At 43.3% G+C, this 13,373-nt stretch overlaps 1 protein-coding gene across 2 annotated transcripts in view; it reads right to left on the reverse strand.

The window, feature by feature from the left end:
* Positions 1–13,373, reverse strand: part of PSD3 (pleckstrin and Sec7 domain containing 3) — a 115,578-nt gene that overhangs the window by 10,945 nt on the left and 91,260 nt on the right. For both annotated transcript variants that reach the window (XM_066568969.1, XM_066568970.1), the window contains 3 exons: positions 9,014–9,171; positions 8,036–8,180; positions 4,783–4,926 (listed from right to left, as the gene is read on the reverse strand). In XM_066568969.1, coding sequence (XP_066425066.1) covers positions 4,783–4,926; positions 8,036–8,180; positions 9,014–9,171 — 447 coding nt within the window. The remainder of the gene's footprint in view (positions 1–4,782; positions 4,927–8,035; positions 8,181–9,013; positions 9,172–13,373) is intronic.

Genomic DNA, 13,373 nt, shown 5'->3' on the forward strand with positions numbered 1-13,373 from the left:
ACCAGAGTCTCAAGACTCAGCAATCAGAATGGAAATCTAGGACCTGTATGTGTGCAAAAGGCCATTTTCCCCTGGACTTTGTGGACCCTTGATTTCTATTATAATTAATCAACACACTTCTACTTTGATTTCAACCACAACAAAGCTGGTCTTTCAGTGACCTGACATTTGAAGTTAGGTAAATGCTACTGGAAATTTTGCTTTAAAAGAAATCAATTTGGCAATTTCTGTCAAGAAATAAAACCACAGAAGTCGAAACCATTCAAAAGCTTCTGCAACATTATCTCTGAAGAATGAATGCACATAATAATGAAGTATGAAGTAGCCGCACATTGGTATTCTGGCTTCACCTCTCATCTGACAGCACTCAAAAGGTACTTCTCTAACAATAAATTTTCTGCAATAAGCAACGAATTTTTTGCAATCTTATGCAGTACTTCCTCAGAGAGTAGGCAATGAAAGCTGTTCCTTCCATGCTGGGTGTAAGTAAAGACACCATCAAAAACAAATGCTACTGGCTGCATACCTGAACAATGACCAGTTACCTCATGCTTCACCTCCCCTCCGTCTCAATTGTCTTTTGCTAGGAACAAGAATGAAGGCATCACCGGTGTGTAAACAAAAAGAAATTGTAAGGACCTACAGAAAAGGAAATTGGCATCTTCCTTCCTAATGGTACTATGCTGCTAACTTAGGGACTCACAGGACCTTTTAGCGTGTTTCCCAAGATGTATCAGCATGGTCCTTTGTACACAGACACTAGGTTTAGCCTGCTGTCTCAGCCTGAAAGAGACAGTTACAAAATCCTACCTCTCCTGCCCCTTGCCCTTTTCATTTAGGCTCATGCAGCAAGCTCTTCCACCACTCCTGCCAACCCTGAAAGGACATTGTTCTAAAGGGAAGCTTTCCATTCACAGAGTATCCATTCACAGTTTTCATACAGCTCAACGTTTAGGTTTGGTTTGGGATTTTTACTGCCTCACAGAATAATAGAATAAACTGAGTTGGAAGGGGTCCACAGGGATAATCTACTCTAATTCCTAGCCCTGCTCAGGACCATCCACAAGAATCACACCATGTACCTGAGAGCATTGTCCAAATGATTCTTGAGCTCTGTCAGGCTGGTGCTATGATCACTGCCCTGGGGAGCCTGCTCCAGTGCCCAACCACCCTCTGGGTGAAGAAGAACCTCTCTCCAATGTCCAGCCTAAACCTACCCTGACATAACTGCAGGCTATCCACACACATCATCACAGACAGATCAGTGCCTGTCCCTCCTCTTCCCCTCACAAGAAAGTTGTTGACTGCAATGAGGTCTCCCCTCAGCTCCTCCCTCTCCTCCAGGCTGAACAAACCAAAAGACCTCAGCTGCTCATCATCTGACTTCCCCTTAAGACCTTCAGAATCTTCACTGCCCTCCTTTGGCGGCTTTAGGGCTTCATATCTTTCTTATACTGAGGGCCCAAAACTGGCCCCAGCACTCAAGGTGAGGCTGCTCCAGTGCAGAGCAGAGTGCCTCTCTTGCCTGGCTGCTGATGCTGAGCCTGATGCACCCCAGGACACAGCTGGCCCTCCTGGCTGCCAGAGCACTGCTGACTCATGTTCAACTTGCCCTTGAACAGGTCTCTTTCCAAGGCACTGCTTTCCACTTTCTCCTTCCCAGGTGCTCCATACACCCAGGGTTGTCCCATCTGAGATGCAGAATCCAGCACTTTCCCTTGTATGAACTTCATACAGGTGGTGATTGCCCAGTCCCATAATTTGTCAAGGTCTCTCTGCGGGGCCTCCTTGCCTTCAAGGGAGTCAGCAGCTTCTCCCAGTTCTGTATCATCTGCAAACTTATTATCCCCTCCAGTCCTGTGTCCAGGTCATTTATGAAGATGTTGAAGAGCACAGGGCTGAGGATGAAGCCCTGTGGAACCCCACTAGTGACAGGTCACACCAGTCTGATGTCACCCCATTCACTGCAGCCCTTTGTGCCTGACCCATGAGCCAGCTGCTCACCCACCACATAATGTGTTTATCCAGCTGTGGGCTGGACATTTTCTCCAGAAGGGTCCTGAGAGAGACAGTATTGAAAGCTTTATGAAATAAAAAAAAAAAGATTGCATTAACTGGCTTCTGTTGATCAAGTAAGTGGGTTATCCTGTCATAAAAGAAAACCAGGTTGAACAAGCCTGACTTTCCTCTCATGAAGCTGTGCTGGCTGTGATGATGGTTCCAGTGTCCTCCAGATGTTTTCCAGTACTTCCCAGAATCATTTTCTCTGTTATTTTACCAGGCACTGAAATGAGATTGACAGACCTGTAGTTTCCAGTGTCATCCTTTTTGCCCTTCTTGAAAACTGGGACAGTTTCCAGCCAATTGGGATTTCTCCAGACTGTTCAAATATCATTGAGACAAGTTTTGTGATGACATCAGAAAATTGCTGGAGGTATCCTGGATGAATTTCATTAGGCCCCATATATTTGCAGGGATCCAGCTTAAAAAGCTGATACTACACAACTTCAAGTTTAAATGGGAGCATTCTCAAAGTAATGGTCCTCCATCTCAGGGCACTGAGATCCCCCTGGTCTGCCATCCATATTGAAGACAGAGGCAAAGACTGCATTAAACACTCTGCCTTGTCCACATCCCTGTTTGTGAGATGACCATCCTAATCCTGTAAGACGTTGATGTTCTACACTGCCTTTTGACATTAATATATTTTAAAACACTGTTTTTATTGATACTCTTTTTAAAACACTCTTTTCATTCCCCATAGTTCTGGCCAGAAGCAACTCCAATTGAGATTTGGCCACATGAATTTTCTTGTTACAATGGTGAGGAGCATCTCTCACTGTATTGTTCCCATGCCACCTGACCCTGCTTCCATTCAGCATAAACCTTACTTTTTTGACTTAGCTCCAGAAGAAGATCCCAGTTAGCCTTCTGCCTCATTTGTTTGATTTCCGACATTTTGGAATTGCCTGCTCTCATGACCATTGGAATGGTGTCTTGATAGTTCAATACGGCCAGTGAAATCTGTGCTTAGTGTGAAGGTAACACAGCACAGCAAATCAGCACCTTGAATTACCATTTCTCCCACATAACTGAAACTGTTGCCACAACTTTCCTGCTTAGATGAGCACTCATGCAGAACTGATCACTTACCTGAACTGCACAGCTCAAATGCTGTTTTGAGACTCTCACTAGTGAAGAGGACACCTTTTGTTTCCTGGCCTATAGTGGCTCTGATTTGTACTGAGGTACCTGAGGAATATCCTCAAAAGATAAAGGATATAAATTTTATCCCTGATAAAATTCACAGGAAACAGAGAAAAACCCCACAACAATCTACTCCCTCATCAATCTTTCTATAAACATTTAACACTCCAGCCCACATTTCATCCTAACTCACCAAGCTTCTAAAAGTTACAGAAAATAAACTTTGTGTCAAGAACCCAAAGCTAAGAAAATGCTTTATCTTCCAAGTTTTACAAGATGCCCTCCAGAGAGAAAGTGTATGGCTTACTCTGTACATCTGAGTGCTCTCTTCAAAACTAACTGACACTGTGCCATGGATCACAACTCTTTGATCTCGATTGTTCACTGTCAACTTCCTAATCCACTTCATCAGCTTGATTACAAGGTTGTTAGAGGTGACAATGTCAGAATTCTTGTCAAAGTGAAGAACAAACAACATCCACTGCTCTCCCCTTGTCCATCACACCAAACATCACATCATAAAAGACTATCATGTTGGTCAAGTAACGATTCCTCCTTCATAAAGCCATGCTGATAGACATTGCTACAGCAAAGTGAAACTCAACACAGTGGCTACACTGTGGTTAACCTTCTGCAAAAGCAAAAGTATGCAACGATTTAAGTTCAGGAGTAAAAAAAGTCCCTCTAACAGAAACTGATAGCACAGGGCAGAAGGCTTACTTCAGTTCTAGAGGCTTGTGCTGTGTTGCCTCCAGCATCAGCTCTGGTGGTCTCATCTGTCTTATCTGCTCTTCCTCTTTGTCAGACTACATATTTTCCTTGCCAGGCATTGCCTATTTAGAGTAGGATCCTTTCAGACCCAAGGCAACATTGACTCGTAGTCCTGGGGGAAAAAGCTCTAAGGTGTAGTCATAACAAATGCCAGACATCCGCTAGGTTGCCGATTAATTCCCACATAGTCCTAAAATGTGGCAGTAACCATTATAGATAAAAGCTGCTGTCAGATACTCAAAACAATCTCCTAATGCATCTGCCTAAAAGTTGCATCATTCAATCTGTGATCTTAAATTCTACCATTTTCCTTATCCCGACATCCATCTAAGTAGTATACAACACAATGGCTCTGAGGAGGGAGGCAAGCCTATGACAGTAACTTCAGCATATCAGTTCCTTCAGAACCTACCAATGGAAGACAATTACCATGATCTGCATTCCTGCAGAATGCAGTCATTCGTTAGAGACTGAGGCTCCAATACACTAGGCAACACAGTTTTACAACACAAGACGCTTTGTGCGTGAAGATGTTAAAATTTCTTCAAACAGGTACATGAGGAAGGACAGGAGTCTTGTTTCTATCCTCCATGTTACAGGCTGGGAGCTAAATTCACTAAGAACATTCTCACCAGAAAGAAGAGCCACATCCCAGCATCTGCAATCGCTGGATGACTTTTCTGCCTAGCAAGAACACTTACTCCTAGGGAAGTAAAGTGAAAAATGAAGAACTTCAGGACTGTACTTCAAATATAAGACCATCCACACCCAAGAAGTAAAAGTAATAATGTTTTCCATATTTACCTCAAACTCCAGATAGTGGTCCTTCAGTTTGTAATCATCTACTTCCTTGCCTTTGAGCTTCTTGTCAGGAGGATAGGAGCGATGTTCAGCAAGCTCAGTGGAGATCTGCTTCAGCTTAGCTTCATGGGACTTCAGCTGTTCATCCTTCAGAAACATATTAGGCACTTAGGTGACAGAATCCAAAATATCCAATAAGCAAAGAAAAATAGAGAGGCTCCTGTACAATAATACCTCATAGCTCCTTTCCTTAGATTGGTAAGGTCTGTCATCCCAAAGAGCTGCCACCAACAGCTCTCTCAAAGGCACTCAAAGGGGCCAAGCTTGCAGAAAAACTCGGCAGCTAGCAGATGCCACTGGGAAGAAGAGCAAACCTGTCATCCATTGCCTTGCTGTGAGCAACGGAAGCAGCTTGCTGCCGAGCATTACTGACAACACGACACTTTTGCTCGAACACATTTTTTTGTAAATTAATTAAGACTGTTGTGTATGCAGACAAACCAAGGGCAAAACGGAACAGGTGAAGACTCTGCCTCAGGTTATTGATTGTTAAAGGAGTTCCTTCCAGGATAGAAAAGACACAGAGTCATGGCCCCTCCTTCTATTTCGCACTGCCAAAAGCTCTCTAGTGTGTGGTTTCTATTTGTTTAGAACAATACAATGCATTCAGAAGAGGAAGGGCTGTCCAGTCCCCGAAAAGTAACTCATTTTGCTAAGCTGCTACTGGTTTTTATCCCACTGCGCAGTTGGAGAAAGTGAGGAGCTGCTACTCCCACTTTCTAGGCAATTTCCTTTATCATAAACCCAGGCCCACTCACTTCCTCCAGTCCATCTGTCAGCTAACCTTCCCTCATCTCAGAAGGTTTTCATCTCCTGCAGGATGTCCATTTCTAGGCTTGGATCTGAAATTATGTTTGAATTTGTAAGTCCAAAATAGACACATGATCATGCAGATATTGGTGAATTAGCCAAAAGGTAGTACCCAGGTCAGCTCCTGTGTAGGCACCTCACCTCAGAGGAGGCAACAGCTGCCAGTGTTGTCTCTCTGTGGTATGGTTCTGAGCACAGCCCACAGCTCAGATGAAGCCCACAGCTTCAAATCTAGCTCAGATATGCCTGCACTGCACTGAGTCACGCTGTGGACTGTGCCTCTTGGCTTGCTGAGCTGGAGCTGTGGAAAACAGCAGAAAGGGGAAAACTTCTATAGATGATGATAGCTAAGACCCAGCTAATCTTGTGTTTCAATTCTTTTGGAGGAGAACTGAAGAGAGAAACATGTGGGATAATTTGCCTCTGCCTAAACATGGTAGGGCTGAAACCACTTGCTACTGATTGCCAAAAAATTCTTGTTGCTGTTAGTTACTACCCTAAATGTGCATGGTCTCTCATTAGTGCCCAATCACTCTTTACATTGTGCTGATTCCCTGGTCCCAGGGACATCCTGTGGTAGTGAGTTCTACAGCCTAATGACAGGAGGTCTTTGAGCAGCTATTACTACAGCACCTGTCATTTCCAGGGCACCATCTCTGGAGCTTTTGTGTGTGCTGTGCATTCTCAGAAAAAAAGAAAAAACCTAACACCCTAGTAGGTCTTTTCTAGACTGGTTGTTCCTTTATATATAGTTTTGTCACATACCTCCTTGGTTGGACTAACCAAGATTATACACTGTTCTGCTTTTGAAAGAAAATCTGGTACAATGATCTTGCACAACCTGTCATCATGTCCAGCCTCTCTCTTCCTTACCGATGCTAAGTCCTCACTGCACCTCGATTTCTGGCTGACCAGGAACAGACCCTTTGAAGAAGCAGTGTCCATCATGACTCATTCCATAAAATCCCAAACATCAACCACAGGGATCTGACAATTTGTATTTTTTTTTCATGAGAAACAGCCTGCTGGCAGCTTTTCCACACTGACAGATGAAAACAGACATGTTTCTGCTTGCCTTTGAATTTATCTATTTTGAACACTTAACATTCTTCTCCTTATCTAAAACAGCTTATCTTATTCCACTTTTCATGTCTCTCCTTCTGCAGGACACAAACCACAGGGTTGTGATCTATCTTTTCCCTTTCCAGATTAAATGGAAACAATGAGACTAGGAAACAACATGCTAAACAGAACAATCATACAGAACGAGTAAAAAAGCTTCCCTTGGTGACTGGAGGTAAATTATGGAAGCACCATACTGTATTTTTAAAAGGTATGCATGACCAAAAACTAAAACAAAAAGGATGAGACCAGTTTATAATTTTTTCACATAACATGATTTAAACTTTAACCCAGAACAAAAAATGGTAAGTCAGTCACCACACTGTAAGAAGAAAGGCTGCTGTCATGGAGAGAGAAAAAGCACAGGCAACCTAAAAAATGCCATACCCTTACAGAAACACAGGTTTTGAGACAGTGGATTCTAAGGATAGTTGCTAAGCTATGAAGACAATAAATAAAAACCCCAACAAATGCATTTAAGAAACAATCCAGCATGGGCAGATCACTTTAAAAGCTACAGGAAGATGTCATGAAGTATAACCTCTGTCAATCTGATCAACACAATCAGTATCATGTTCTTGCCAATGCAGGAGGAAATCCAGGCAGGCACTGCATCTCCCAAAAAGCTATGGGCACAAGCATCTGACACAGGCAGTCTGAGACAAGCAGAAATACGTGTATTTGTGCAAGAAGCAGTAGAGCTGTGAAACTCCTTGCCATGGGATGCTAAAAGCTTGTGTGATCACAAGGGAGACTGAAGAGATTAATTTAAGACACCGTTTATAAATATATATTGTACAGGAAATCCCTGAGCTGATAAATGGAGCCTGGAAAATCTAATGGGAGAAATATAATTGATGCTTGTCTGATGCATCAGCTTTCACCTTTTATCAATTCAAAAAGCCAAAGTCCAGGAGTATGTCCACTTCTCCTGAAATAAGTGGCTTTCATAAACACTTAAACCCAAAATAACCCCATCAATCAGTATCTGAAATGTACTCTGCAGGGCCATAAGCACAAGAAGAAAATTCTTTATCTGGTACTATTTTCTTCAAAAACATAAATCAATTGTATTTGAGTCTGTTCCTTTTCTTCCCCCACTTCAAATCTTGCAAGAGGAAATGAGCATAGATTTACTATGCAAGTCTTCTCCTCCTAGGACTGCTAACGGCAACAGCTATAAAACAGTGACAAGGACCACCATCCAGTGTCTGGACAGAAAGAGAAATCATTATCATCTACCCTCTATATAAAAATGTCTCACCTGAGATAGCTTTGTTGTGGTGGCTGGCAGGAGTGGGCGACTGAACTTCTTCTGAGAACCAATGGCCGCTGGAAATGGTGGTGCAGAGAAGACAGCAGCCACACAGTTAATCTTGTTGATCCAGGTCTGCATTTCTTCTTGGCTCCTGAGGAAGAAACATATATTAAGCACTTGCTGACTCAGCCTTGTCTACCTCTTTCCATCCCTTCTATGGTATTTTTAAAGTCAGAATATCCAAAACTGGACAAGTCTTAAGAGTCTGCTCTGTCTTCCTGCCTATGTCTGCAAGCAGTTAGTGCTAAGTAACTCAGTCACAGGCTGGCTTGTGCTTAGGTCCATACCTCACCCTAGCACTGGGATTACTAATCCAATCCCAGTAATACAGCTGACAGAGCCAACTAATGCCCTGATTCAGACGTATGTCCTAAGGTCTTGGTTGTGCTGGTAACCAAAGATCTCTAGGAGGTTTAATATGGATCTCAGTAGAAAAGGGCTCAGAAGCAAAAGGCAGGTCACCTGTTATGTCTGGATATCACAGCATGAAAAACTTTATCAAATCATCCTTGTATTAACTAGTAACTTTGTTTCTAACCACAGCATATCTTCTAGAAAGACATCTAGCTAGGACTTGATGACATCAGGAGACAGACAATACAAGACTGCCTTTGGTCATTTGCTTCAATGATTAATCACCCTGACTGTTATCTTGCTTCCAAATTGAATTTCCTGGAGCTTCAGCTTCTAGCTCCTGCATCTTGTTATGCCTCTCTCAGCTAGACTAAAAAGCCTCTTAAAACCTGATGTTTCTTTCTCATGCACTATTTGTGCACTCTAATCACATCACTACTTAATCTTATTTCTGATCAAATAAACAGATTGAACCTCTTAAGCCTCTGTTTTAACCTGTCCAGGCAAAAATTTATTCCTCCTTCAGCACTGCTTTCTTTCCTCAATAAGTGGCACGAGGAGAGCACTTACTGGGCTTGGAAAAGCAGGACTCTCCAATCTGCTGTTTTAAGCTTGAGGACATTGGGTTTCTTCTCATAGTCTGTTGCCTTGGATGCCAGCGCATGGTGCACACTAACCGCATTCTTCAGATCTTCCTCCGACAAAGCCTTTTCTGGCTTATATTCATCCTGCAGGAGATAGCAGGGGGAAAATTTATGGCATTTAATTTCTCCATGTACTAATCCTTCTTCCTTAGCCTAGGGAAAAAACCTTATTCCAGAGTTCAGAAATAGTAATAGAGTATATGAACTAAGTGCTACCTGACTTGTGTTTTCCACTACCTTTAACATGTTTTCCTTTCTCTCTCTCTCTCTTTCTTTCTTTCTTTCTCTGTTTTGATGTCTTTCCAAGGGAGAGAAGTCGTTCTACTGTCTGCTTGACAGGAAGAGATGTAAGCAGGAAGTATTGGACTATGACAACAGCTGTGGATTATTTGTCTTCATTTCAACAATCCTTCATAATCAGCTCCCCAACTCCACTTCTCAGCTATTTAGGTTCTCAGCCTCTACTGCCTGCTTTTAATTTTTCTCAACCAATTACCTTCATGGGTGCTCCTTGGCAAGCCCTCACACACTACAGAAGCCTCCGTACCAAGTCCACAAAGAAAATCACAGCAAACTCCCTTACCTCTCTCTGATGAGGGTCTACAAATGGCAAGCACAACTCTATCTGGGTTTCTAACACAGTAATGGTACCATTCGTAACACCAGATGACAAAAACAGGGACTCTTGTTTTGCAAGAATCAGCCTGGAAGCAGTCTTTGATCTTCTGAGTGACGGAAGATGGACAAGGGCAAAATGTAGCCATAGGTTCCATCCAAAGCCCACATGACTATAAATGGCTTGGGAAAGCCAGGAGCTTTTTGAAAGAAAAGTCATTTTCCAGCAAGGCTGCATGACTTTTTTTCTGAAGAGCAGGCCAAAGCAGTCTGTAATTGACTCTCCCTCTCAGTGTATCACAGAAATCAGTCTCACCTGGAATATGCACCAAGTGCAACAGCTGCAAAGCAGTGAAATAACTCCCTGCAGGCATGGTAACTATTGATCCTGCACTTGAACACAATTTATGAGATGAGGTTTAGCAGGAAACACAGTGCAGGATGCAGAGTATGTGCAGGGATAGCACTAGCTTCCACAGCCAGGGAGACACCCACCTGAGAGAAGAGCTGGTTAATGTGCATGAATTCATTTACAGAACAACTCTGGCAGCACACCAAACAGGACTGCAGCCAGAGGAATCTATGCCACTGCCAAAGGTATCTGAGCTTTCAGCCAGGCTGGGCTGGGGCTCTCCAGGTTGAGTTTCAGTGGATAGGAAGTCACCAGCTGTGGTGACCACCTCTTGGAAGGTGGGAGAAAACATCTTGCTCCTCTGTCATGTCTCATCCTTTCTGATGGAGGTCCTGCTGGTGCAAGCCCACAACTTCCCACACTGCTGCTCAGACACTTAACCTGAGAAGAGGCAGCTATCCAGCGGTCCTGCCACACCACCACCTCTGTCTGGAGCTAGGCAAGGGCACCACCATAAGTCTGGCAGGCCCAGCAGAAAGGCAGAGCATTACTGCACAGGTGACCAAAGGGCAGCCGCCAACCGAAACATCTGTGCTGTAAGAGGTTTACAAGGGCTGGCAGTGAGCAAAGTCAAATGTCCTTCCTCTCTCATAATTTGAGACTCAGCAAGATTTGAAGGCATGTCAGTCTTGAAGGATTTTGCCTATGCCCACTTAGGGCGTTTCTTTAAACCTTTTTCAAGGAAGTCTGGCATACCCTGTCTTGAAGATGGAGGAGGCAAGGCCTCAGGTCAAGCCCCTTCCTGTAAGGGCTCACAAGCTGATTTAGTTTTGGGGGAAATGACTGGCTCCATTGTCCAGGAAGACTGGAAAAACCTCAGAGCCAGAAAATGAACTTAGACAGGCCTCAGACATATGATATTCTATCTTACCTCATATTTCTGCCTAGAGACAGTGTCAGCTATCACTTAGCTTGTTGCCTTCTAGCTTCCTCTGTGAGCTGCATCCAATGTCTACAACTTGCTCAGGTGACTAAATCCATTTCAGAAGAAGTCCACATTTGGGCAGCCCCAGAAGCAGCCCTGGCTGATAAACTCTCCTTTCCAACAGAAAGTATTCGTGGTAATCCTTGCTAATCCCACCAGATCAGTTGGCTGCAATCTACCTTGACAGCTGGGGCTCTGCCAGCTTCTCCAAAGGCACTGATCAGCATACCGGAAATGTCTCCACATAGTTTGCCAGCCTCAGAGAAAGCTGTAAGGACATGAATGTGCTGCCAAAATTCCTTCTCCAAGGCCTTCAACTCTTTTTGACTGGTAGGGAATGCTAGGGGAGCAGGAACATCCATTTTTGCCTAAGCCGTCAAAGACAGCATGTGCTATGATGTGCTGGTGTCAGCATTCAGGTTGAGCTGAAATGAAAGGCAGCTCTCTAAAGTTAGACCTAGACAGTGGCAAGAAATATATATGGAGCCAGAAAGAAACTGTGATCTGTCTGTCAGCTGAAGGCTGATGTGAGTGCTGCGTACAATGCAATGGCATGCTGAATTCATCTTTCTCAAACTCCTGGAGAATGACTTTCCCACATCTTGATGACCCAGAGTCAGCATATTTCTGAATACATTTTTGGTAAACCAGAGAATGACATCTGTCTTTTCTTATCAGTCACTATACCATGGATGGATATCTCCATGCAGCTGCAAGATTCTCTTTCAGAAAGTCTCACCACCAAACACTTTACCTGAGTCTGGCCTTTCTCTGTTTTGTTTTGTTTTTAATTTTTAACAGAGGAAATTTGAGAAAATTTATATAAAAAGATGCGAAGCCTGCAAAATTATAAAGTGCCACATCAAAGAGCAAAGATGTTGCAAACCTTACAGAAGAGTCCAAACAAAACACGAAGGTTCATGTCATGCACTGTTTGCCCAGAAGCAATTTCTAGCAAGGAAGCGAGGTCAGCCTTATGCCCTCTCCTTATAAACTTCTCTTGTGTATGCACATCACATCCCATGTCAGTCTAGTGAACAGACATTCTGTCAAGCTGCTACTTTGCAATTTCCTCTTGTATGAACAGAGGGCAGGAAATTAACCTTGGCCTGAGGATGCCCAGAGACACAGCCAATGTCCCAAACATGTCAAACTTCTTATTTTATATAATACTGCACAGGCATGTTTAGTTGTGAACATTTCCACTGAGCACCTCCAGTGCTCTCTGTGCTCATTAATTCAGAAACCGTTTCTCCTAAATCACTTATTTAAGAACAAAACAATATGCACTACAGGAATTAGCACTGGTATAATTCCAATAGGGAAAAAAAAGGTGGGCAGAGAGACAAGGCTGTCCAGAAGAATCCTCAGTAAATCTCAAGTGACCACCATTTACAAAACACTCTCATACATTGCCTTTGACAGCAAAACAAGGAGAACAGCAGTGCAAACAGAGAGATGGCAGAATTGGAATCACACTGCCCACTGGGGGACTCACAGCTGCTATGAAAAATTAATATTTATATTACAATAGTGTCTTGAGGGAACAGCTGAGTTACAGATGAACACAGAAAGCAATACTGCAGAGTTTTGTACATCTGTTTGTGTGTACACAGCACTTGTACAGTGAGATTTCTCTCTATCCTGCTTGAATAGTGCAATAAAACCACCATCACAGATGTCATCTCCACAGGTATATGGGAATGAGAAAAAGCGGACGTGCTTGTGAATGCACTCCGCCTACTGCACCATGTCAGTTTCACCTTCTCTATAATCAGGAGAGAACTGAGGTGAACTGAGACAAGGCAATCCTTTGACCCAGACTATTGCCAGGACTATTTCCAGAACTATGTACTTCTGCAAAGAAATCAAACTTTTCTAAAATGCTTCAGTACTCCCTAAAATTAGAATAATTTCAGTCCCTACAGAAAGAAACAGCAGCTCAGCAACCTTTACTATAACTACTTGGTCTAGCTGTGTATTTTTTAACTCTGGTACCATCACCTTCTATGATACTACATCTCTAACAGAGTAAAGTTTATTTGAGTGCTGAAGGAAAGCCCTGGTGGACCCTCTGAAGCTGAAATCACAGGCTTTTTCACAGCTTCAGCATGTGGCTGAGCAGGGGCCAGAGGCACCGTGGGGAGGCTCACAGCTGCCCCATCACTCTTGGAATGAGTTACCTCCCATCACACCCTTCTGTCAACCTTTCACAGCACAAAAGCAAAAGCCTTACTTGGCAGTGTGCTACAGTAAGATGTCTTCAATGGAACGCATGGCTCCCATGCAAATAGGAGAATGCAGCTCTGCAGAGTACTGCCCAGTAACTACTGA

Source organism: Molothrus aeneus, chromosome Z (assembly GCF_037042795.1).
Source record: "Molothrus aeneus isolate 106 chromosome Z, BPBGC_Maene_1.0, whole genome shotgun sequence".
In the NCBI taxonomy this organism is placed as follows: domain Eukaryota; kingdom Metazoa; phylum Chordata; class Aves; order Passeriformes; family Icteridae; genus Molothrus; species Molothrus aeneus.